The sequence below is a fragment of the Penicillium waksmanii genome (assembly GCF_028829765.1).
Source record: "Penicillium waksmanii strain IBT 27052 chromosome Unknown utg000004l:1.0-5674109.0:1.0-5678898.0, whole genome shotgun sequence".
NCBI classification, from domain to species: domain Eukaryota; kingdom Fungi; phylum Ascomycota; class Eurotiomycetes; order Eurotiales; family Aspergillaceae; genus Penicillium; species Penicillium waksmanii.
The window spans coordinates 679,794-704,956 of NW_026643251.1; the positions used below are offsets into that span (position 1 = coordinate 679,794).

The window sequence follows — 25,163 nt, forward strand, 5'->3', positions numbered from 1 at the left end:
TTCTCTCCACTCTCCGAATTCAGCTGCGCCCGAAACTGTTGCGGCATTTTCCCGCCTCGCTTCTGTCGCGATCCTCTCTCCGCCGGCGCTATCCCGACTCCCTTCAATGTGTCATTTGTTCGCTCGCCCTCGCCCCTTGGACTCGACTCGATTGTCCTCCGTTACACCCGTCGCAGACACATCAACCTCCAACCTCTGCCTTCCATTCCCCGCCGGCAATAGTCGCGCCAGCGCGGCTATAGCTCTCCTCCCCTCCAGAGTCATACCTCTCCGACAAACCCCCCTCGGTGGAAACTGCAAACTACAAACTACAAATTACGATCCCGTCGAATACTATCTTGGTCGCCTTGCGATCTTCAGGTCCCGCAGATCTTGCGCGGCAAACACGTGGATACATACCCGTTACGCCGAGAGAAAAGCCCTCCGCGCGGATGCCCGTCGCCACCTCCGGATTTCGAGATCGAAGCTAGAAGGCCTGTCCTGCAGGTCCTTTTTTACCTGGGTACACCCTGGAAATCCAATTGAATTTCTGTAGTATTATTCGTGGCTGCTGAGGTTGCGCGATTTTCTGGCCTGCATTTCCTTTTTTCTATTTTTTCCCTCCGCCCCTCTTGGCCCTCTCACACTCACCACTTGTGTGGGATACATGACGAAATGAATATGGACATCAAGAACGGCTCGCCGGTCGCGGATTCCGAGGATCGCGATTCCGCCGATATCACAGAGCACTCGGAAACCATGGACTCTGGCAGGACAAATGGTGATGCCAAAGAGAATCGGAAATCCACCAACGCCAAGGACCCCTCGCGACCGCGTCGGAAAAAAGCCCGACGAGCTTGCTTTGCCTGCCAGCGAGCCCATCTGACTTGTGGTATGCATTGCCATTCATTACCTTTCTTTCTTTCTTTTTTGCTCCCCCGCTTTTCTTTTGCTTGGCAAGCATTGCCTTGCAAGCAAACCCGTAAAATCCAGACTAATCCTTCATCCAGGGGACGAACGACCTTGCCAACGCTGCATCAAGCGTGGGTTGCAGGACGCATGCCACGATGGGGTCCGAAAAAAGGCTAAGTATCTCCACGATGCCCCAGACGGAGCACTGATGCCCGGCGTGGGTACGAACTTTCCCACGTATAACAATGGAATGCGCAATTCCCTCCCGGTGTCCAGAAATGGCCCCAACGCGGGAGCGAACACGCCGCAACAGCAACAACCGACCAACAACAGCAACAATGCCGGCAATTTCTACCCCACGCCCCAGCCACAGTCGCAGCCCCAGGCTCAGGCTCAGGCCCAGCCGGGCTCTTACAATATGTACCATCAGGATACGCTGAGCCAAAGTCCTTTCACCACCCAATCTCCCGTCTCGCCCACCTTCAACCTCAAGACCAGCGCCAATGGTCGTAATTCAAGTCTATCCTCCACCGTTAACCAACAACCCACCCCCAACACCGCGATCTCTGGCGAAACCGGAAACCCACAAAATCCCTTTGCGGGGCCCTTCTTCGACCCCAGTGACCCCGCTTTGTTTAATTTTGACCTGTCGAGTATGAATTTCGAGAACCGCTATGGCGCCCTCGAATTCGGCATGCTCGGCCACATGGCGACGGGAGCGGGTGATTCGCCCACCGACTCGGCGACGCAGCGAGGGTCGATCGGCCGCAGTGGGTCTGCACAGTTCTCCACGCCAGCTCCCGGTTTTGGAGAAAGTCCGGGGAATCAGCCGCCGTTCATGTTTGGTGATCCTCTACTGAATGAGTGGCCCTCGGGTCAGGCCTCGGGCCAACCGCCGCATGTGAACGTCAGCGGAGTGTATGGTCAGAATGGCATGTTGCCTGGACATATGAAAGCAGATCCACCACATGCATTTGCGATCGAGAGCGGTCCTACAAACTTCACCAGCCCCGGATCAGCGACCAGTCCACATGTGACGACAACGTCCGGGTTTACTGGAGAAGACCCATCCTTCAATAACGTGACCAAACAGAATAACAACAACCTTGCGCCGAATGGTCAGCGACCGCTGATCACCACGCCAAGCTTGAAGCATCAAGCTTTACATGTTGTGCCTAAGCGACGTCATCGAAACCCATCTTCCATCTACGAAAGCGTCAAAGAGCCCTACGCTTATACCAGTGGCTTCCATAATCTCACGGCGTTTATCCAACGCCGTTTCTCCCCACAGAAAACAGTCCGCATCGCCAAGGCACTCGCATCAATCCGCCCTTCCTTTATCGCAACCACTAAAACCCTCAACCGAGACGACCTCATTTTCATGGAAAAGTGCTTCCAGCGCACACTGTGGGAATACGAGGATTTCATCAATGCCTGCGGCACGCCAACAATCGTCTGCCGACGCACGGGCGAAATCGCCGCCGTAGGCAAAGAATTCAGCATCCTAACAGGCTGGAAAAAGGACGTGCTTCTCGGCAAAGAAGCCAATCTCAACGTTAACACGGGAGGAACCTCGCAGCCGGCATCCGGAACATCCTCGCGGGGCAGTTTCACGCCGCGCGGCTCAGTCGAGAACACAGGCGGGCGACCGCAGCCAGTATTCTTGGCCGAATTACTCGACGATGACAGTGTTGTGGAGTTCTATGAGGACTTTGCTCGGTTGGCGTTTGGAGATTCGCGCGGTAGTGTGATGACGCGGTGCAAGTTGCTCAAATATAAGACCAAGGATGATATGGAGGCTGCTCAGCAGGATGATGGGAAGTGGAGTAATGGTCATTTGAGGAAAGGGGGTATTGCTGGCGAGGCGGGGATGAATCAGTTGGGTTTTAAGGATGGGAAGGTCGAATGCGCGTACTGCTGGACAGTGAAGCGAGATGTTTTTGATATCCCGATGCTTATCGTTATGAACGTGAGTACCTGAGGACCCCTGGGAAAGAAACTCCTTTTTCTTTTACTTTTTGCTAACGCTGCTTTTTCTAGTTCCTGCCTTGCATTTGATTCCGATCTACTGTTGCCACTACCAGTACTCTGCTCACACTTGTGCTTCATACCCGCGGCTCGACTCTACTTGATGTTTGAGTTTATGTTCGTGTTCCTTTTTTTCTTCTATTTTCTTGCCTCTTTTTTAGGTTTTCCTTGCCTTGTGGCTGTTCGGTATATATTCCTGTTTGGGACTGTATGATTCCCCCATCTCGCTCTGCTCTGTCATGTTCTATTTTGATGTGTGTGATCTTCTCTGTTGTATCTTTGTCTGTTTCTTTTTTTCTGTCTTTGACCGTACATACATTCGGTGTTTGGGGTCCCTATCCATCTGAACTGGTAGGACCCGTTGATATTTTCTGTTCATTTCACTCTGTTTTTATCTGTTGATTGATTGACCTTGATGCGGCGCTTAAAAGGACAAAAATGATATCTCTGGGCTGGGTTCGGTGCTTTGATGATAATGCTACAAATGCTATGGATTGAATTGGGGGTGTTTCATTGACTCTACTAGTATGTAGTACCTAAAGTGCAGTCACTATACTGTAGTCCAGTAGTAGTAGTATAGAGCGTACCGGCATAAACAACCTCGGAAACTCACAGGTCAGCAGATACTCATCCGATCCCATTGGAGCGCTTTTATGCCTGAATGACATGGCAACCAACGTTTTTGCTTATCGATCGCCCCGCCATTTCCATCCGTCGATGAGCAATCATCCTCGGCCTTCCAACGCCAACTCCCAACTCTCCGAGCAACTGCCCTCCCCCCCGACATACGCCTTTCCCGCGGCCTTGACCTTAACCTCGCCACAGTTCCCGAGCTACGAGTACAAGCTACAAGCTGCAAATAGCATTTCCATCCGGTATCACTTGGACTGTGCTCCCCGTCATTCCGGAGCTCACCGGCGCGGCACCCTCCTCCCTCACTCACCCGCCCTATCGCAACTCGCCTCGCCTTACCTCGCCCCGATCTGCGCATAATCCTCCGATCGATTATACTTACCCCACCCGCTGAGCTGAACCGTCACTGTTAGAATGAGAACCGATAAACCACGCGACCCGGTTGCGGGCCCGGACGCGGGTCCCGAGGCCCCATTCCCGATCCGTTTGTCTGGACCTGTTATCAAAGGATTTGGACGGGGGAGTAAGGATGTATGTTCATGATCATTTCCGTTTCCGTGTCTAGCTTGCTTTTTGCGATCGCAATTGCAATTGCAATTGGTCCTGATGCCTTGCCCTGCCTTGCCTTGCAGTGCGGGGGAGAAAGCAAACGCACGCAAAAAAAAAAAAAGAAAGCCTTTGATATGCACACAGACTAACACAGCCTCCAAACCTTCAGCTCGGCATTCCAACCGCAAATATCCCGGCCGACGACCTCGATAACCACCCGGACCTGAAAACGGGCGTATACTATGGCGTTGTCGCACTCGCGCCGATACAAAAGACCACCGAGAATAGTCATGGCAATGGCAATGGCAACGGGGATGCAGAGACAAATGCGCGCGATACAATCCTCCCCGCTGTACTGAGCATCGGATACAACCCCTTCTACAAGAATACCGTTCGATCCGTGGAAATCCACGTCATGCCGCCCACAACGCAGCCCTCACCAACAGCCGCGAGCCAGTCGCAACCGACCTTCCACCGACTGCCGGATTTCTATGGCACGAAGTTGAATCTGTTGATTCTGGGGTATATTCGGCCGGAGTTTGATTATGTTTCTATGGAGGCGCTTATTGAGGACATTCGGGTTGATTGTGAGGTTGCTAGGTCGAGTTTGTTAAGGGAGGGGTATTTGAGGTATCTTGTTGATGATGGGGTGTCTTTGGAGAGGGTTGATTCTGATCGGGAGTGGTTGGTTAAGTTTTAATGGGGTTGCTAAGTAACTCTGGGAGTGGAAATGGTAGTAAATTGGAGATGGAGATGATAGTATAGATGAGGTGGATACATCGCGTTGCACATAGATCATGATTATGAGTATGAGGATGAGGATGAATGAATATGAATATGAAAATTGAACTAAAACTAAAAGCCGACCTGGAATTCTATCGTATGAGAACCAGCCTTGTGGAATGTGGTCTGATACTACTAGTACTACTAGTAACTACTGAGAGACTCGTCGACGTCACACCAAGAAACCCTAAGCATTGGCACCAAAGAGGCAGTCACATTCACGTCTTGTCCGATGTAATCCAAGAATTTCCCCTCGGATCACTCGGCAAGACAACGATCCAGCTTATTTCAAGCTCAATCCCACCCAAGAGACAAACACCATTGAATTGAGTTGAGTTGAGTTGAGTATACTTCTCAACCCATACTTACCGCAATGGTGAACGTCTTCCGGCGTCTAACCGGACGAGCGCCAAGCTCCAATCCAAACACAACCCAAGATGACCAGCAATCTACAGCAGCAAATATTACTGGATCAAGACCAAGATCAGGCTCCCTTCCAGCTCATTCCTCTTCTCACGGCCACATACGTCGCTCGCTAAGCGTGAGCTCGAATAAACGTCTCCGCCGCGCACCGGCCGAGGAACCCTCGCCCAGACACTTGATTTTGATATCCGATACCCCCGAGATTGACGAGCGCATTCTTCATCGGTATCAAGCTGAGGGATTCGATGTTTCGTATCTGCCATTCTTGTGCAGTGGGGATCCGGAACGTGATCGGAAACATTTGGATAATGCGGTTCATTTGAGGGAGGATGAACTCGAGGCTGGGGAGAGGTATGCTATTGTTGGTATGTACCTTCCCTCAAAATAGATGGATGGTTCGAATGAATATAGTGTGGTTATTCGTGAAAGAAGAGCGAAGCGGCAGCAGCTAACTCAGCATCCACTAGCATATAACAGACCAGCATACTACCTCCTCGCCTCCCACCACCTCGTCGCAAGCAATACAAATCCCTTCCCCCGCCTGGTCGCTTTAATAGCCTACTACCCATTAACATCCACCGCGGCTCTCCCACACCACCCATACAATACAGAGGATTGTGTCCCCGCTTGCTGTGATACATCGTCTATTTTTGACCCGGGTCCGACAACAACATACCTCCCCATCCAAATCCATATTCCCGGACCCAAAACAGACCCGGAGACATTGTGGCCGTGGATTACGATTTCTTCATCCGAGGGCGATGTCACGTATAAGAAGCGGCATCGCTGCTACGTTTATACGTACCCGGATGCAGGGTTTCGATTTGTGGAGCGCGAATTCGCGACTGCGAGGAAGACGGGTGATTCTGGATCTGGGTCCAATGCTGTTATCAAGGGCCATAATGTTACGGAGGAGGATACGGTTTGTGAAGGTTTGGCGTGGAGTCGGGCGTTGGCTTGTTTGAGGCGCGCTTTTGAGGTTGGGGGCAATTGGGCTGTTGTTGATATTGAGACGGTTTGGGAGAGGTATTGGGCGCTTTTGTTGGAGGAGATGGGGAGGAAAGAGGGGCGTGTCAGTGATGGTGGGTGTTCTGCGGATGCGCTGAGTGAGGCGATTTTGGAGTTGATTTCTGCTGGGGATGCGGAGGGTCATGAGGGTGAGGCTGGTGTGGAGTGTATTCCTACGAAGGCTGGTGGTATGTTTTTTTTTTTCTTTTGCATTTCTCTCTCTCTTTCCTTTTGCAATCATTTATGGCTACTAACTGATTCTAGGATCCGGGGTGAATTCTTTGAGGTCTTTCTTTTCGCATGCCTTTCTTCCTGCTGGTCCAGTCAACCAACATCTTCGTCTGTTGTCGCGGACTGTCGGTGCAGATCGCATTGTGGATGAAATATCTTTTTCTTTCTCGCATACAGCAGAATTACCGTGGCTACTGCCTGGTGTCCAGCCTACGAATCGCGATATTAAGGTGACAATCGTTGTTGTGGCAAGCTTTTGCGCGGATAAGATTGTTCACCAAAGCTTGTATTGGGACCAGGCGGACGTGCTGGTGCAAGCCGGGATACTAGATCCAACACTAGTACCGCAGAGTAGGTAACAAGATTGCAAAGCTTCCACGAGGAAGTTGATGAATAGAAATATCTGAAATGCATTTCTTAAGCGCTATGCTATAGTGGATATCAATCAACTCCTGTCATCCTTCCATCTATTGCTCCAGTTGAGAACGTAGGCTAGCAAGATCCTTACTCACACCCCCTGCACTGGTCAGTGTCCTCCGACTTGCCTCTTGCGCCACTGGAAGAATATCTTCAATGCGCGCTGCCGAACCCGCTTTAGCAAGCCCAGAAACCACGACGCCGAGCAGGGTATCTCCAGCCCCATTGACGCTAACGACCTCATGAGGAGCCAACGTAGCAGCAGGCGGGAACAAGCGCATATAAACACCGCCGAAAGAGGCCTCAGTAGATACCTCAGATCGAGCCAGGATATAGGGAGCAGACTCGGGGTCCGTAAGGCGAGGATCACCAGGCGGTAGGAGCTGAGTGAGGAGAGCACCCGCATCACCGAGTTTAGTGATCAGACATGGAATGAATGGGAGAAGCTGAATGGACTGCTGCGGCAGGCCTTCATCAACGAGAGCAGCAGATGTCGCGGCAATCAAACGTTCCCGCGAGCCTGTAGGAGACAAGCCCATCGCATTAATCATGCTCCACCACCCGGGCGAGTCGAATAAAAGCGCTTCTCTGGCGGCGGCGTACATGGCTGCTAACTCGAGACGATTGGGGCAAGCGAGACTGACAGAGTGGTTAGGAATTGTATTCGCAGGTCCAATCGCCGCACCAGTACCGCTCGCATCATGTCCAAATAGACGCCGCGACTTGGCAGTTGATACGGGCTCAAAGGCTACGCGGGCCCCGTGTTTAAGGGCAATAGAGCTCCATTTGGCGATGACATCGGGTCGCCAGTTCGCGTCGATGACGACCCAGCTAGGTTTGCTGCGCTCTAGGAGTGGTTCCCAGAACCCTTCGAGGTCGAGCTGTTGCTCCGAGAGTTCTACAATGCCCATGTCTGCCATCGCGATTAATAGGTCTTTCTTTGCATCGTTGATGGCGACGTATTGCGCTGTTCGGGCCCCGGTTGTCGCGGGGAGGACTTGAATTCCTGCACTGCTTAGCCCTTCTGTTTCGAGGGTTGCGAGGGCGGCTCGGCCGCTTAAGTCGTCCGCTACCACGCTGCAGAAGAGGACTTCGCTTCCGATGTAGCGGGCTGCTAGGGCGACGTTGTGGCCGACGCCGCCGAGGCTTTGGCTAATGACGGCTGGGTTGGAGGTGTGTGGGAGTGGTGCGATTTGGGCGCGTTCGTTGTCGAATGGGGTGTAGTCGCATGAGAGGTCGATTGCGAGGGAGCCTGCGACGAGTACGTCGGTTTGCTTCAAGTTGGTTGAGGTTGTTTTCTCAGAGGGGATGATATGTTGAGGATTCTCTTTCGGAGTTGGGTTTTGCTCCGGCGTTGGGCTCAGGAAAACGGGCATGGCATGTCTATACGCAAGAAGAGCTCCGGACTTTAGTATGCTGTTTTTCATTCTGTATCTAAGCATCCTACTCACCCCGACGTTCCTCGCTCCATTGCTTCCAGCTTGGCTAACTCCACCGCGACCTGGCTGGCACGTTTAACATTTGATTCAATCAAAGCACGGTTAGCGATTATACTCTTGCCCCCGCTTAGTTCTTTGATCTTGGACAACACGAATGGTGTGTTGTCGCTGCCTCGGTAGCCTTCTACGTCCGCGAGGCGGACGGCCTCCTCAATGACAAGGTCCATCTCCGCTTTGGGGACGGGTATTCTAGAGGGACGGGGTTGGCAAAGTGGATTCCAGATGTGACTGGGAGTCTGGATTGCGCATCTGGAACATGGTCAGTTGGATGATGGGGGAGTATCAAATAAGTCAAACTTACAGACGATGGCGGCGGCTTCGGCTTCATTATGGATGACACGGGGGGCTTCGCACTCCACTGTCTCGGGTGTAGAAGGCAGGGAAGTCCACTGCGCCATCACGTCCATCGGCAAAAGTACCTACACAGACACCTTCTGTCTCGAGGTATTCTAGGGTCCGGGGGATGTCTAAAAAGCTCTTGCACCCAGAGCTGATGACGGTGACTGGTGTCCGTCCCAGTTCAGTCAGGTCGGCTGAAAGAAGCATTAGAATAAGTATGTGAAGTACGCTCCCGAAGAGACATAAGAGAGCTGGCATACCGGAAACATCCATCGAATTCTCACCACCGCGGTGAACACCGCCTGGTAGCTACTGTTAGCTTTGTTTCATGGAAAGGCAGTAAGGTAGCAAGGTGTAAATACCTAGTCCACCAGTTCCAAAGATCTTAATCCCTGCCAATTCAGAGAGAATCATAGTGCCAGAGATGGTTGTGCCACCATGAATCTTTCTTCCAGCCAAGCCCTGGATCATCATTAGCTGTTACGTCCTCGCGTGCCAAGTGATGCGGGGAACCTACCATCCCACAGATATACCCCAAATCCCGACGGGAGACCTTCAAGGCGGACTTGTTCTCTGCGGTCGAGGCCAGCTCGATTATTTCTTCAGGACTCATGCCAACCTTGGCAACACCCCCTAGTATGCCGATGGTTGCAGGAACGCCGCCATTGCCCCGAACAACCGACTCCAACAGAGTTGCCAAAGCGATGTTCTCAGGGTAAGGAAAGCCTGGTTGGGTTAGTTTAGCATTCTAGCATGTGTAGCAGTGTAGTGAACTAGAATAAGTGCAATAATATTTAAAGATGAGAAGCATACCGTGCGTATATATCGTCGTCTCCAACGCAACGACTGGCTTGCCTGTTGCGACAGCATCGCGCACCTCTTCGGATACATTCAAGAACCGACTCTGTGGGTGTCTGTGTAGGTTATGGAGCTGACGAGCAAGAATCCGAGGTGGAGACTGCCTCCAGCAGGAGCGAAGAGCAGCTCTGACCAACATTGTGAAGGATATGGAGTGGGCAGAGTAGCTGAAGTACCTTACTCCAGGGTAGCAATAGAAAAGAGGAGAAGCTGTTATCGCCGATAAGCGCGCGGAGGTGCGCTTCGTGGCCGCCGCGCCTGCCGTAGCGATAGTTGATAGTTGATAGACTGGGGACACCTCAGCAGCTTCCATCCACCTTGACTGGTTCAATCAACCACCCCCTCCGACCCCTCCACCTTTTTCGCAATTGAATTTGTCTCGGCGTGATCTCCTCAGCCATCATGAGGTTTTTCACTGCCACAGTGCTGGGGCTATTGACGTCCAGCCTGGCTGCCGCAACCAACCTTACATCACCATCCCGACTTGCTCTCCCAGCCGATTTCAAGCCCCAACAGGTCTTTAAGAACACCAACCTCGTTCGAAACACCAATTTGGAGAAGGGTTACGTGCGCGAGACCATCAATGTTGTCGTGGAGAATATCGACAAGCAGGCCCAGACCGACTACTACATTCCCTTCCCTTCAGATGTGTTTGAGCGAGTAGGTGGCTTCGAGGTCCGAGATAAGAAGGCTACCGACAAGGGCCGATTTGTGGTCGATGCGACTGAAGTCGTTTCTGCCAGGTACGCTCCAATTGAAACGAAAAAGAAAATACAATGGCTGCCATACAATTTCCATGTAATTGGAGCTCTGGAACTATCGCTAACTCTACTTTCAACAGTGGTAACCAGTACTTCATTGTCCACCTTCCCGAGCCTCTGGCCCCGAAATCTCAGATCACCCTGGGAATCTCTTACTCTGTGTTGAACTCGCTGAGCCCGCGCCCCGCGACTATCGGCCAGAGCGACAAGCAATATCTCCACTACGCTTTCTCTGCCTACGTCCCCTCTGCCTACCAAACCATCACCCAAAAGACCAAGGTCAAATTCCCCAGCACCGATATCCCCGACTATACCACCACCTCGGATCTCAAGTCTGGTGCCGACCCCGAGCGCAAGGGCGCTACCTACACCTACGGGCCTTACGACACGGCCAAGGTCGTTCCCGGCACCGAGTATCCGATCGCCGTCCGCTACGAGTTCACCAACCCCGTCGTTACCGTGCACCTGCTTGAGCGTGATCTGGAAGTCTCACACTGGGGTGGAAACCTGGCCACCGAGGACCGCTACTGGCTACGAAACAACGGCTCCGAATTGGCCAGCCAGTTCTCTCGTGTTGACTGGACATTCGCCAACTACCAGCGCGCGCCGACTTCTGCTGTCCGTGAGATCACATACCCTCTGAAGCCCGGTTCCGTCGACCCTTACTTCATTGACGACATTGGCAATGTCTCGACCAGCCGCTACCGCCCCGGTAACGGTAAGACTGCCGGAAACCTGGAGCTCAAGCCCCGCTACCCCATCTTCGGTGGCTGGAACTACAGCTTCAAGGTCGGCTGGAACAACGATCTGGCCGCCTTCTTGCGCGAGACTGCCAAGCCCGACTCGTGGGTTCTCAAGGTTCCCTTCATCCAGGGACCCAAGGCATCTGAGGGCGTTCAGTACGAGCGTGTTGTCGTTCGCGTTGTGCTTCCAGAAGGGGCGCACAATGTCCGATTCCAGACTGCCGAGGGCTCTTCCAGCAATGGCCTTCCCGGTGCAAACCAGATCCGTGCTGGTCTTTCCTCTTACAAGACCTTCATGGATACCCTTGGTCGGACTACGTTGACCCTGGAGGTTGACGGCTTGACTGATGAGGCGCGGGATGCGGAATTGATTGTAAGTTTCCCACACGACTCGAAAGCTTTTCTCTTTCTTTCCTTTCTCAAACATAGCTAATAGTGGCACAGGTGACCTACGATTACACCTTGATGGATGCCTTGCGCAAGCCGTTGACTCTCTTCGGTGGCTTGCTCTCCGTTTTCATTGCTCTGTGGGCAATTAGCAATATCGATGTCAGCATCAAGAAGCGCTAAAGATAGTGTTTCTTTGCCAGGGTGCATGTTTCATATTGTCTTTCTATAGGCCCTGCATCTGTCTCTATATCGAATACAAATCGAGTTCTTTCTGCCCATTGGTTACCCGCTAGTAGTAACGAGCTTTCGGTCTATACAGCTATATTGCGGACATCCCTCTATATACGTAAGAATGTACTTAAGTACCTACTAGTAACAACTCCGAATATCTTCTCGGATACTGGTTAGAAAAGCCTTCAGATGCTCCAAAATTTCCAAGGTTATAACTGGATTTTTTCTCATCTACCCTACCTATCCAAGCAATTTCTTCTACAGATAAGTTGTACATGAATCACACATAAGCCAAATATAACTCAACTCAAATTGGACTCCTCTTGAACTTTGAGCTACGTATCACTAACGCCTAGGTAATAGTAGTTATAGAACTAAACTTCACAGAGCCCATCCGCTTAAAGCCAAAGCAGCCTGAGTTCTGTTTGAAAATCGACCTCACTGAGAGGCCAACTTTGAGTCTTGCTGTCGATTGTGATGTTGTATTGCGCACAGCTTTCTTGAGCAATGTATTGAGCAGTGCCCTGGGAAACGCGCAATATATTAGTATACTAGTAAATCAAGTGGAGGAGTAAATGGTAGCTTCACCTGTGCAGTCGTTATAATACCATCCCAATCATCATGATGCGATCTCTAAAACTCCTCAATGGCGTCAAGATCGCAGAGGGGGATTCCCACGAAAATATTAGTAGATGAAGAAGGATCCTCGTAATTGTGGGTAATGGCGGACTGGCTCGAATCGTCAATGGTTTGGGCAAAACCATACGTATGTTCCATCAATCTGACTATTGAGGAAATCAATGAAGTACCCGTCATAGTCCGTAGGAATGCTGTCATCTCTAGATTTTGTCAATTTCACTATATAGTTCACGTGGGAACAATACAAGATATTTCAACTCACAGCTTCTTGAGGAAGTCATCCATATTTTCAGAGTTCCAATGGGCCAAGTCTTTATATTTTGATTGCAGGATCTTTTATCATCGTCTATCATTGGCCTTCGCATTGCTACGTTGAAAAAGGCATGATCGACTGATCATACTGACTCAATCATAACCAAAGGCCAGATCCTTCTGTTCCACCTCATATAGATCGAGATCAAGCGTTTGGGGCGCAAAATGGATCAAAATATGTTCTATGATAGAGCGCTCCGTTTCATGCATGTACTATTTGGTGAGCTTTAACTACATACTACATCCGTTTAGCCCTTCCGAACCTCAAAAGATGTAACCGTTGGGGGGGGCTGAATGCACAGGCGAAAGTAAGTGTAAGAGACAAGTGTCCTTGTGAGCAATAATCCTCAGGAAAATTTTTCACAGGGCCAATATGCCATCATGGTGTGAAACATGGGAAGGCCAATTCCAGTTTTGGCGCTTATATTGTAACCTACTAGTAGGTAAATAACTTGAAATATCATGCCGGAGTGACGCGCGGCGCGGGGAATATAAGTACAACCGACGTGCTATGCTGGTGATTTTCTATCCCTTGAATGGCCCATAATATCGCCCCAGGAACATATTTGATGCATGTCTTTTATCTACTGGTAGGTATTAAATTTATGAATCATGCAAGAACTTTCAATGTTCTCGTTAAGCATCCGCAGCGTATTTTGGATAGTGCGTTGCTATCGTTATGTATAACTCGAACTGACTTATTTCACCAGTCCTCCGTGACCTCGTAGGCCCACTGGACGTCAAGATAGTGGTTTTTCTCGTCCGCGAAAGAAGACGTTACATCATATCTTCCAAAGACCCCCATGCCGGACGGAACTTCTTCGCCACCAACTGATAGAAAGGTTTTAGTTTCATATAAGGGAAGCCCCCCAGGTGCTTGTTAACTCACATGTCACTTCAAAGTCAGGTTGGCCCTCTAGAACAGGGGCATATGCACCCTATTAGCTCTGTTAGTTGCGTAATATACAGACGATGACGTCGCTACTCACCATGAGAGTTTCGCTCTTCTCGATGAGAATGCCCTGGCGTTTCTTTTCTTCAAAGTAATTCAAACCACGAATGACATCCAAGCGCACCCTGAAGACAATTTTCAGTTGGTAGATAGCGCCCTCTTTGAGTGTAACGGGGTGCTCGGATAGCTTCTTGCGCGAGTCCGGAGTAGAGATGTCAAGAGTGATATCCTCGCGTCCCTCGATCTCAAGGACAATAGCCAAGAATATGACGTTCCTCTTCTCCACGGCCATTTCGCTGGTTATATAGACAAATGAGAGGGCAAGTGAATTGAATTGATGGTGAGTTTGAATATTAAAGCTCATTTAGTGCGGCTCTGTTGGTTAGGCGGTGGAGAAAGTTTTGCCAGTTTTTAAGTGAAGGTTGCGTGATCTGGATGAGGCGGTGTATTTCCGACATATCCAATCTAGCTACGCTCGCTTCATCATGACCCTTTTTTCAACGTTGAAGCAGTATGCACCAACTCAATGACGTTCAATTTTAGAAAATATCAACGGGCACTTCAACAAATTTATCCCGAACATAATCCAAGAAGCCCTTTCCGAAGCCATCAAGGCGGCTAGAGCTGCTCACACCGCGACCCAAAATTCCGTAAACAACAAAATGCACAGCGTGTATATGAGGGAACTCAACACGCTCGATGAAGAAACTGTCATCCCAGTCTGTTCCAATAAGCTGGCGCATACGATCTTTGGTCATGTAATCCCGCAGCCAAGGCCAATGACAAGAGCTTTTAGGGAAGAACCCCACGTTGAGATTCCCACCCTTATCTCCTGATCGACCTAGGGCGACATCCCCTAGTCTAATCTGTTTAGTATCGCAGGCATATATCTGTGGCTCCTTGGGATCATAGGTATCGCGCGTGCCAAGTTCTTCGTATCGGGCTGGGTGCCCGGTCCCGAAAGATGAGATCTTCGGTCCGTCGATGAAGTTGATCGTCTCGTTGATATCTGATTGGCTGACTATTGCAGGATAGTAGGCAAGGAATGGTCTGGGAATTGCTGTTCGCATATCCAACGAAGCGTGGAAACCTTTGTTGTGAGCCTATTGTTAGTTTTTCTCATTTTCGTTTTCATTTTCTTTTATGAATTATGTAGAACAAAATGCAGCGGATCTTGTACATACCAGAGAAATGCCTGAGAGAAATATTTCCCATTGCCTTTGCTACGGCAATGACAGCGCTCTGCTTTCTCGACGTACTGAGTACTCGAAGGTAGGTTGTGCTGTCTAGCTGAGAGCTTGGATTTTGAGCGGCGACTCCGACTCTAGTTCCATATGTTAGCATTATTCTGCGCCCCAATGAAGCCACTTTAGATCTGCTCGATTGCTTACCGTTGAAACTCTAATGTTTCCAGATCATTTATGATATCTGCTGGAATAAAGTGACGGAGTTGCTTTTCGAGAAGATCCCACTTCTTGGGAGTACCATATCCAGTCGCATTGAGAAGAAGCTGGGCTTCATATCCTCCTTGGTAAAAGATCGCACATTTTGTTGTCGGCGGTGGGGGTGATCCTCGAATGCCGGATATCAATACGCTGTAATTCATTAATCAGTTCAGGTATACTTAACTGTAATGAAATCCGAGACGGTTTCAAGGGTGCAGCCGCTTCATCCACAGCACACATACCGATCGTTCCCAGCCTCCTCGACGTGTACGTCGGCAATATGGGCGCTGACATCGCTGTTGAGGTACGTATTTCCCTGCAGTTCGTACAAGAATTGACAACGAACAGTATCTACGTTAATGAACCCATCTGTTCCGGGATGCTTGGAAATCACACATGTGCCATCCCTAGCGATTTCAGCGATTGGAAACCCTGGCGCTATAAGGCTATCCAGGTCATAATTATCAAAGTCAGCGAAATTACCACCAGTCACATATGCCGAACATTCAATGAGATGGCCAGCAATCAAAGATCCTGCGAGCTCGTCATAGTCTGTTTCGCACCAGTCATGCCAGAACCAAGCGGCAGCAATAACAGGGCTGGCATCAGCAACTCGACCACAGATGACAATGTCAGCTCCCCGTCGCAGGCCTTCGACAATTCCTCGAGCTCCGAGATATGCGTGTGCGGAGATCATTGGAACTGGGTCCCCACCATTGTTGAGAAACGCATAAGTAAGCTCGGCTGGTGCTGTGGAAATGTTGGTGGAATCTAGGTGCCGCAATTCCTCCTTTGTGGTTGGCATATTTGGGCCAAGAGCTGGATATAAGTCATCACCCGAAAGATACGCAACACGAATATTGAGTTTCTTTTCGGAAACCTAGTAAATCGAAAGGGTCAGCTATTGGATCCCAAGTCTTTACAGATAGATGTCGATTCAAAAAAGAACATTCACTGACCAAAGTCTCCACCTTTAGTGCAAGTGCTTTGGGATCGAGAGCACCCCCATTGATGACAACTCGGATCCCTTTTTGGGCAATAACATCTATTGTCTGCTGAAGACCATCCCAGGCGGTTGGTTCATACCCCGGATGCTCTCCATTTCTCCAAGCCTGGGCGTTATTGGCCAGATTTACCTCTGGGATACTATATCAGCTGCTAATCCGGTAGGTTACCGATGGAAGGTAGAATGTAAATACACACCAGCAAGATAGTCGCCAGTAATAAAATCAACATCGCCCAGTGTGGCCTGTCGGTACATTTCGAAAGCCGGGTCCCCTACCCCGCAAGATTTAATAAAGAGCCCGAAGGTATTCAGTGGGGTAAACTATGTAAACATACCATGGTAGCCGGAACAGTTGGCTACTTTCACAGGTCGTTTTTCAGTATCGAGTACCATTTTGATGACAGAGAGCGAATTTAAATTTAAGATTTGGATCGAAGCTGAATAACCTAATGGAACACTTTGAAAGGATCTACGGCAATTCTCAATTGAGACCCAAAGCACATCTTATATCCGTGTTTCAACACTCTCAAGAAGCAAGGAGGGATGCCAAAATCCGTGGTCCGAGGCCCACGGACTACTTTTTCGGCGCTGTGGGGTAACGTAATAATTTGCAATGATTCGACCGAGGTAGTCATAGATCAGGTTTTACCTTACATTAGGTGGGCTGAGGCGGGCCATCGGGCGGTTTTTCCCGTGGCCCACGGAGAGTTGGCTGCACGGGCCGTGGGGGCCGAGAGAAAACAATAGGGGTACAATATCTAGTGGGGGAATATTCACTTTGGTAATTATTGATGTCAACTTCGTTATTAACCTTTTTAACCCCATAGTTCCGTGGCGGATCTTTTCAACTTCATAACTCGATCGGCATTGACGCTCTCCATCCTACTGTACATCCGGACACACTCATTTCACCCAACATGGCCATTCCCCACGAAACAATTCCCGGCACAGATGTGTACGGCCCAGGCACATTTATCGACAAGACTGTCCTTCCCGTGCCAGAAGATGCCAAGCGGGTATTCGAGATCATCGCGTCCAGAACACCTGGTTTCACCCAGAACAAGGCCGCATGGGACACTGTTCACTTTGAGGGGCAGCCAAAGCCCATGGTTCCAGGCCCAATTAAATCCGCTGTTACGAGCGCCGTGCTTCATGCTATGGCCGGTCTAGTCGGAAATGAGTTGCTGGAGCTTCGTGATGGAAAGCCTGTGACAGAGGGCAGTGTCACAGTGGACACTGACCACGCTGGAATTTGGCTTGGTTCCGTCTTCACCACCCACATCGAAGGCCTGGACATGTCGGCATGGATGAAGTCGGGAAAAATGGGGTCTTTATTTCCCAAAGACTATGAGCATGGTGTATTCCAGGGCATCGCTGGCCGAACGACGGCGATTTTCCAAACCAAAGATCCCAAAGTCTGGTATCAGTTGCATGGTTCTTTGGATGCTGCAAAAACACTCGAGTCTATGGGAATTGACGCCAGCGTCAAATTCGACAGGCCTCAGGAATACTACGACTATATTCAAAAACATATCCTTCAGTGGAGCCCGGATGAGCTTGAGATGCACAACGTGCGCCATGGTCTCTGTGGAAGTATTTGCTACTCACCTGAAGGCTGGAGGAAGACTGAGATGGGAAAAAGGCTGAACATGCACCCTTTGGTGAATTTTGCCGAACAGAAATATGCTAAATCAACACCCCCCGTACCGCTCGTCAAGGATCTACCTGATCATCGCCCGCTTGCCGGAATCAAGGTCCTGGAGATGGTTCGAATTATTGCCGGTCCTCAGATCGGTGTCACGCTGGCATCTTACGGAGCCGATGTTATCCGGGTGAATTGTAGCAGACTGATCGACCTGAATGTAAGTTGCCTTGTGGTCCCCCGGGTGAGCATAACATTGACAATATACTCATGGCATAGGTGTTGCAACTTGTCTTGAACGCGGGAAAACGGACCATTGACCTTGACATTACCAAGCCGGAAGACATGACTCGTCTCCAAGAGCTTCTCGCCGATGTTGACATCTTCATTCAAGGCTTCCGAATGGAATCTTTGAAAAACAGGGGCCTCGGCCTACATGACCTTTTGGAATTAGCCGCCAAGAGAAACAAAGGAATCGTTTATGTTGACGAAAATGCCTATGGACCGGATGGTCCTTTCCATGCACGACCGGGCTGGCAGCAAATCGGAGATGCCGCATCCGGAAGCTCCTATGTTATGGGCAGATCGCAGGGTCACGAAGAAGGAAAGAGTGTGTTACCACCTCTCCCGGTCTCCGACATGGTTACTGGAATTGTGGGCGCATTGGCAGCCATGATGGCAATTCGCGATCGCGCGATAAATGGTGGTTCATATCACGTTACTAGCTCCCTTGTTGCTGCGGATGCCATATCTCTGGACCAGGAAGTTGGTTTGTACCCGATCGACGTTGTCCAAGATACCGCCAAGCGCCTTGCGTTCCCAGACACTACCCCGGACCAGTACGTCTCGGAGGTTTTGGTATCGGTTGTGAATGGGTGGCAGAAAGCTCTTCCTGGTTATCTGGATGAAGACTCGAAGCTGATGACAACCTTCGAAGGGGGATTCTGGAAACGCCAGACTATCTTGAAGCCTGTTGCGCGACTCGGGGATGAGGAATCAACACCAAGGTGGACATCACCACCCGTGCCTCATTGCCATCATGACCGCTCATCAACCTGGCTCTGAATATAAAGGACCATTGATATCTAACAGGTAGATTGCCATAAGAAGTGTCTCATCGCATTATCAAGTCATTTTAATACAGAACATGTCCTTGATTTGTATACCGTGGCGTCGAGCCGTTGAATAATGATCAACTCGAAAGTCTCAAACAAATGCATTTATTTTCCCTCTGTTCAATTCGAAGATGATGGCATGCCGATAAACATGTCTTGTAAATTCCAGAACGGTGGGACTGACCATTGTGCATTGAACAACTCGGGGTTAGTGTCAGTAAGAAGATCAACCTCATTAAAGACACTTTGGTCAGGGTAGACACGAGGCTGCTGTTGCTGCTCAGGCATAGCGCTGTCTGTATTGCTGAAATTTTCGTTGAGATTGGTTGCGTCTGGATCAATGGCATCGTTCTGTGCTTGGTGGAAAGCGCATCTGGCAGAGTGTTCCAAATCGGAGCATACACTCAATATGAAATCGACAAAAGTGCCTGGTTCTTCACAAGAAACATTTGCGAGGAATTTTGTCACTTCGCTAATCATGCTTAGATCACGATGGGAATTCTTATGGGCAGAATGAGTGTGAATTTCAGATGACAATGCAACAGCTGCTGTGGCGAAGAAATAAAGCACGTTCCTTATTGGTTCGAGATTAGATGGCGTTTGTGAACATTCGCTATTAACCAACTCACCATCTGTAGTCAGATGCCAGCAAACGGACGTACGGTAGCAAAGAAAGGGCAGACCGGGCAGAATCAATGGAGCGTACGCAGAGTGCTGCAACGCCTTTGTCAACCTCGGATTGGGACTCATTGGATGAATCGTTGGCAGAGGTCGTAACCAAGGGCATTTGGCGGAGATTTGCATAGCAACAATGGTAGGCAAGATTCAATCGAAGGATGTGTTCCCTAGAGTTATTTGGTTCAGAATTAAATATCTTTTCTGGCTCAAAGATATGAAGAATAGGAGTTTTCCATTGCAATAAGGCTTCTTCGCAAGCCTTGGCCGATTCGAAGGCTACCTCCTTGGGTTTTTGGATGACGGCTACGGTCTGTAGATGCCGATATATAAGTCTTTGTACTGTTGCAAATTGAGCCAATTGACGAAAGAAGTTGATCGAGGTTCCATTAATAGAAATGATACCCCGACCATCGTGAGGCGACTCGGCTGGCAGCGGCGTGTTATAATCATCCATGTCCTGAGCCGGCGGGCGCCCAACCCGGAGAGAGATATCTGCATCCAAAATAAATGATATCCAGAATGTTCTTCGTCTTTCTTCAATCTCCGCAAGTGTGAAACCCGACGTAGTATTACGGTGTAACCCAATAGAGTGTGCCAGGCGCATTGCCGAGGCGGCGAACATGAACAGGGCTTGAGCATTAGGCGTGCCTTGGAAGTAAAGAGCCAGCCCCAGTAGCCCTTGTACAGCAGGGAGGTCGGCATTGCGCATGAAAAGGTCTACCACCACATTCATTGCGTTTTTGACGTGGCCCAGTGATTTTTGCCAGTTATTGCTGGCATCGGTGGGTTCTTGCGCTCGCTCTCTGTAAGAAAAGGCCATAACAACGTTGAGCAATATCCATGATGAGGGACTATCATCCGGATTCCAGGAGAATTGTCTTTCCGCCAAACTCATCAGAGATATTTCATCGACTAGCGGAATAGTGCGGTTGAAGCTAGAAAGAAATTCGGCAACCAGACTCATTGTGTCATCTTTTGATGGCAAAGGCTGAGCGGCTCGATGCTCAAAGGTGTCTTGAAGGATTCTTGGAATCCAGTTTGTCAACGGCCACTGGGTAGCACTGTATCGGGCCGCATGCTCCCGGTCCAGCTTTGGCTGTTTGCCCTTTGGGATCCTGAAAGCTTGATTGCGATGCACTCCAAATCCAGAAGACGCTCCTGAATTATCAAGTCAAATTCTGAACGTCAGGAGTGATGTGATAGACGTACCGAAGAAGCGCATCTTGCCGTCCTGCGTTCGTAGAACGTAAGATGGCTGATCAGACGTGTCCTGATCGGCCTGGGAAGGTTCATTTTCTGGGGACAAAGGTTCCATTATAACATTACCCTCTCCCCTTTTCCGTGTGTCGAAATGATCAGACTCAGGCCTGTCCGTAGTGGGTCGATGGGGTGTGAAGTTATGGCCACTTTGCTGAAGCGATTTCTCATTTTGTCTCAGCCGCTGCAATTCATCATCCATCCGCCTGACACGCTGTTCAAGATCCTCCACGTATTTCCTACAAAATCGCAAGTTGGTTTCGTTTGTCTCATTGAGGCGGCACGCAAAAAAGGGGGAACTTAACTCACCTGCTGGGGCGATTCGTTTTTGTTCCTGCATCCTCGAAGCCGCAGGGGAGCTTAAAAATACTACATGATGAGCAAGCTGGCCGTTTCCCATCACACTTGACTTTTTTTCGTCGGCAAGTATTGCAAGCCTGAACCGGGTTAGATTCAATGTACGCGACTCCTACCATGTTGGGTTCCACGAACCTTGGCAGGGCGGATTTTCTCAACACGAGAACCTTGCTGCTTTTCCATGTTTGGAAGTCTATGCCAGAACCGACATCTCTCTCAGTCTTCCAAAAGCCGACACAAGGAGCGCGACAGAACCAAGTCTAGCTTCCTCGTCAACAGTCAATTTTGCAGACTAGCGAGTTTTTCATAGGTAGTTTTAAGAATCGATATTTCTGAGAATCATGTATTGAGAAAAAGGTCAAATGGGATCAAGTCAAGTTATAAACTGCATGACAGTCGGTTGAATCGAATCAACCGCGACATCCGACAAAGGCGAAAAAGTCACGTGCCAAGGGTTCGCGTTGGAGTGAGCGAATCGGAAGGAACCTGAACTTGCTATGAACAATTTTAATTTCCGGACCATATTTATTTTAAATTAGGCTATACGAAATATATGCATGTTTTATTCTACATTTGATTGTATTGTGGAGGCTGTGGTTCAGCCAGGGCGTTCCCAAACCAATACGGCATTACGAATTCTCAAAGTAAGGGTTTCTATAGAGGCCTAGCAATAAATTGAAACTCGACTCTGAGATCTCTAGGGCCTAAGGGTATTTCTTACCGACTGGGGGAGATTCGCGGCTTGACTTGGTAAGTTTGAACTTGATTATGTAGAATACCACTTTGTACTATGGACACCGTACAAGGTAAAGCGATACTATGCAAAAGTATTCAAAGCGCACTGAACTCGATTTCCTTCAAGAAAATGCACCTGTCAGTCATCACAAATGGTGCTTCACTCTTTTAAGAGCGGGGAACACCATCTGAGACCTGGTGGCCGGTAGGATACTTGCCGAAGCAAGCATGCTGGTACTGAGCATTCTTCTTAAGGGTCGGAACACCACGCAAGAACCGATCCACAGGACAGAACCCATTCTTAGCACCTTCACAGCCAACAAGGCCCTTAGTCGGCAGCGGGGCACCGTTCAGTACAAAGCGAATATACTTGGTAGTATCATTGCTCTTGAGAGTCGGGTTGGTATACAGCACGGGGTCCAACTCCTCGAACGAAGTATTGGCAGGGCAAGACCAGATCTCCGACATGAGTCTGGCACCGAAGGGGGTCATATCGCTTAGGGCAAAGGCGCGCTGGGATGGAGCATGGGGCAAGTCGCTGGGCAGACCGTTGGGACCGAATTTGAAGTGATCGAGGCCGAGGGCGTTGATTACGGACAAGATAATGTCATCGTGCGACATGTCCATGTAGAAGGGCTGGTCGAAGGGGAATTGGGCTTCGTTGTTGTCGTATGTGTAGTTGATACTGGTGTCGCTTGTGGTAATCAGCTTGTGTTGCAGGCGGGCAGCTAGTTCGAGGACGTAGCCGATGCCTTGAGCGCGGCCGGTCGGTGAGCCGTAGGCGTAGTCACCATAGTACTGGATGTCGACGTTGTAAGCGAAGTCCTTCCACTCTTGCTCGGTAAAGAGCGAGCAGAAAGATGAGCCAGCGAAGCTGGTGTATTCGTATGCGCAGAGGTTTTGCATGGCTAGGACGTCCATCGCGGTCAAATTAAAGTCCTTGGGGAAGTACTGCGAAAGACGGGTACGGGCATCCTTGGTGTATTGTGAGATGAAAGTTTCGGCGGCATTGTCACTGCGCTTCAATTAATGTCACCTCCTCGCGTTGGTCGGACGGGGGGCGAGATGTAGGCTTGCTTACCCTTCAGTCATATCTCCGGGGCAAGACTCGTAAGAAGCCAGAGTGTTATTGAAGGGAGATGTCTCAGGGATGACAACCAGATCATACTGGTCGTAAGAGCTGTTTGCACCGCTGTTACCAAAGTAACCACCTATCAATGGGTAAGTTGTTTTTCAGGGCATAGGCTGGGGTGAGACTTCTACTCACTGAGCCACCAGCGAGCACTCTCCAAAATACGGCTTTGAGAAGTGGTTCGGAAAACAGGCTTGGGGCGAGCAGTCCCGTTTGGCCAGACATTGAGAGACTCATTCCAAGCAGCAACATGGTCCCGGTCAGGACGATAGAGAAGTCGGCCGTACTTGATCCAGAAATGGGCACCGGAGGTAGCTTCGGTAGCAGCACCAGTCTCCATCAGAATATCCGAGCCAATTACATAGTCCCAATCATTCAGGAACTTCAATGGACCGGTACCAATCTTCTTGCCGGGGTGGGCCTTGCTATAGTTGGTGAATTTGGCCGCAAAGTCCTGCATGCCTGCACCGTCAAGAGGGTAGTCTGTGGGGTACCGCTCCGCATGACGATGCAGAACGTGCACCTGCGACAGTTCACATCCCTGAGGCACACCCTTAGGCAAGCCGAAGCTAGTGGCGTCTTTGTATGGGCTCAGGTTGGCCCAGCTCTTGGTCATGTCAAAGCCAGACGCGTATTCAGCGCCTGTTGGGGCAGAGCCAGAGGCAGACGAAGTGCCAGTGGCAGTAGCGCCGGCGATAAGAATCGCTGTCGCGCCAATGATTCCCTTCATGACTGCTTCAGTTCAATTGATGGGCAATTGAATTGGAAATGAGGGGGTTCTGATCGCGGAAAGCTTCCGAAATGGGATGTTGATGCCGAAAATGCGACCCCTGAGCTCCAAGTTCTCTTTATCAACCACGTAGGTGTAGATTGACGCGACGGCAGTCCTTTCAAGTTTCAATTCTGCAATTGAGGACACTTGAAGATGAACTTTTCTGGCGGAGGCATCTTCGAATCCGCGGGTTGTCCCACTTAGTCGGGTCATTGTTGTTCCACAGCTTTAAGAGGCTTATTGAGCGCCGATCCTTTCGGGAAGGTTTCGTGAGAATGCGACATTGGAGGATGACCCTCGCATGGACTTGACCGGTCGGATATTAAGGTCCTTTGAGTCGATGCTATTCAAAATCTTGGAAAGAGACAGAATCGAAGAAATACCAATAGGGCTATGAAAAATAATAATAATAGCGGCCGAGGCCAAGGTGAAATTTAAACTTATCGGCGCGTAAATACCTAGGGCTGAGCGCACGTGGTAGAATCTACTAGGCACCACCTTTATATATCTTCCAAGGTTCCAAGGTCGGGATAGATCATTTAAACCACGAAGTCCACTGAAGCTGTATCTAATCTCCAGGTTAGAATTTGAAATTCTCGAGTTCCTGAGCATCTGGTGACAGATATTGCTAGTTTCAAGTTGGTATTGGCATTGCTAAATATACCTAATTAACTTTTCATGGTGTGTTGTATTTGCTTATCCATCATGAGAGGACAACCACAAAAAACTACACAATCATCCGAATGAAAAAGAAAAAAGAGAACTCCGATAGGGGGAATCGAACCCCCGGCTGCCGTGTGAGAGACGGCGATGTTAGCCACTACACCATATCGGAGAATTGTTGAAGACAGTGGCGATGTTTGGCGTTATAGCCGGAATTAGGTTTCCGGTGAGCAATCTTGACCCACTCCACCACTTTCAGCTTTCAAGTTCTTATCACAGTTTCAGACCTTTTACTTTCACGCTTCTGCTTCCTTTTTCCACGCATTTGTACTGCTCTAGTGAGGCATTTTTCCTATTGATTCAGATACGCACATTCAGCCACATTCGGACACTCTGACGCGACACACCAGCCTATCTGTCTTGCTTTCGCTCTATTAGTCCTATTCTTCCTTAGCTCAACCCCCAGGGGCCGATACGCTCAAGATACAGCAATCTTACGATTAATTCACTCCAGTGGATTGACCTGTAGCCCTGTCACATCTATGATAATTGGTCGGTTAATTATCAGACTTTGAACAAGGATCTAGATGCATTTATCTTGCATTCGTCTTGCATATTGAAGTGAGACACGAACTTCCTCGAGAAATTCATTACCAAAACTCAAAATCAAATAT

General features: G+C 49.6%; 10 protein-coding genes across 10 annotated transcripts; 5 read left to right on the top strand and 5 right to left on the bottom strand.

Annotated features, from left to right (window-relative positions):
- Positions 1-654: 654 nt before the first annotated feature.
- N7481_003115 (Zn(II)2Cys6 transcription factor domain-containing protein) lies at positions 655-2,949 on the top strand (the record flags this gene model as incomplete). The annotated part of the gene is made up of 3 exons (XM_057262334.1): positions 655-871; positions 990-2,860; positions 2,932-2,949. 3 exons carry the CDS (start codon positions 655-657, stop codon positions 2,947-2,949), a joined length of 2,106 nt encoding a protein of 701 aa, XP_057123995.1.
- Positions 2,950-3,966: 1,017 nt separating this feature from the next.
- On the top strand, positions 3,967-4,801 carry fmn1 (riboflavin kinase; the record flags this gene model as incomplete). The annotated part of the gene is made up of 2 exons (XM_057262335.1): positions 3,967-4,083; positions 4,271-4,801. 2 exons carry the CDS (start codon positions 3,967-3,969, stop codon positions 4,799-4,801), a joined length of 648 nt encoding a protein of 215 aa, XP_057123996.1.
- A 456-nt stretch (positions 4,802-5,257) lies between these two features.
- N7481_003117 (dienelactone hydrolase) lies at positions 5,258-6,905 on the top strand (the record flags this gene model as incomplete). The annotated part of the gene is made up of 3 exons (XM_057262336.1): positions 5,258-5,672; positions 5,775-6,503; positions 6,580-6,905. The coding sequence occupies 3 exons, from the start codon at positions 5,258-5,260 to the stop codon at positions 6,903-6,905; spliced, it is 1,470 nt and encodes a 489-aa protein (XP_057123997.1).
- A 108-nt stretch (positions 6,906-7,013) lies between these two features.
- N7481_003118 (pseudouridine-5'-phosphate glycosidase/carbohydrate kinase family protein) lies at positions 7,014-9,972 on the bottom strand (the record flags this gene model as incomplete). Its single annotated transcript, XM_057262337.1, has 8 exons — positions 7,014-8,346; positions 8,415-8,634; positions 8,764-8,820; positions 8,882-8,995; positions 9,062-9,103; positions 9,164-9,263; positions 9,319-9,527; positions 9,615-9,972. The coding sequence occupies 8 exons, from the start codon at positions 9,970-9,972 to the stop codon at positions 7,014-7,016; spliced, it is 2,433 nt and encodes an 810-aa protein (XP_057123998.1).
- Positions 9,973-10,061: 89 nt separating this feature from the next.
- On the top strand, positions 10,062-11,733 carry N7481_003119 (dolichyl-diphosphooligosaccharide--protein glycotransferase subunit OST1; the record flags this gene model as incomplete). The annotated part of the gene is made up of 3 exons (XM_057262338.1): positions 10,062-10,402; positions 10,501-11,536; positions 11,608-11,733. 3 exons carry the CDS (start codon positions 10,062-10,064, stop codon positions 11,731-11,733), a joined length of 1,503 nt encoding a protein of 500 aa, XP_057123999.1.
- A 1,705-nt stretch (positions 11,734-13,438) lies between these two features.
- Positions 13,439-13,979, bottom strand: N7481_003120 (E set domain-containing protein; the record flags this gene model as incomplete). Its single annotated transcript, XM_057262339.1, has 3 exons — positions 13,439-13,566; positions 13,625-13,673; positions 13,725-13,979. 3 exons carry the CDS (start codon positions 13,977-13,979, stop codon positions 13,439-13,441), a joined length of 432 nt encoding a protein of 143 aa, XP_057124000.1.
- A 247-nt stretch (positions 13,980-14,226) lies between these two features.
- Positions 14,227-16,531, bottom strand: N7481_003121 (acyclic terpene utilization AtuA family protein; the record flags this gene model as incomplete). Its single annotated transcript, XM_057262340.1, has 7 exons — positions 14,227-14,777; positions 14,872-15,011; positions 15,079-15,282; positions 15,375-16,012; positions 16,092-16,270; positions 16,336-16,410; positions 16,474-16,531. 7 exons carry the CDS (start codon positions 16,529-16,531, stop codon positions 14,227-14,229), a joined length of 1,845 nt encoding a protein of 614 aa, XP_057124001.1.
- Positions 16,532-17,055: 524 nt separating this feature from the next.
- Positions 17,056-18,845, top strand: N7481_003122 (CoA-transferase family III; the record flags this gene model as incomplete). Its single annotated transcript, XM_057262341.1, has 2 exons — positions 17,056-18,000; positions 18,060-18,845. The coding sequence occupies 2 exons, from the start codon at positions 17,056-17,058 to the stop codon at positions 18,843-18,845; spliced, it is 1,731 nt and encodes a 576-aa protein (XP_057124002.1).
- Positions 18,846-19,015: 170 nt separating this feature from the next.
- Positions 19,016-21,370, bottom strand: N7481_003123 (uncharacterized protein; the record flags this gene model as incomplete). The annotated part of the gene is made up of 5 exons (XM_057262342.1): positions 19,016-19,469; positions 19,525-20,731; positions 20,783-21,069; positions 21,140-21,267; positions 21,323-21,370. The coding sequence occupies 5 exons, from the start codon at positions 21,368-21,370 to the stop codon at positions 19,016-19,018; spliced, it is 2,124 nt and encodes a 707-aa protein (XP_057124003.1).
- A 720-nt stretch (positions 21,371-22,090) lies between these two features.
- On the bottom strand, positions 22,091-23,784 carry N7481_003124 (histidine phosphatase family protein; the record flags this gene model as incomplete). The annotated part of the gene is made up of 3 exons (XM_057262343.1): positions 22,091-22,937; positions 23,004-23,133; positions 23,190-23,784. The coding sequence occupies 3 exons, from the start codon at positions 23,782-23,784 to the stop codon at positions 22,091-22,093; spliced, it is 1,572 nt and encodes a 523-aa protein (XP_057124004.1).
- Between the last annotated feature and the right edge of the window lie 1,379 nt (positions 23,785-25,163).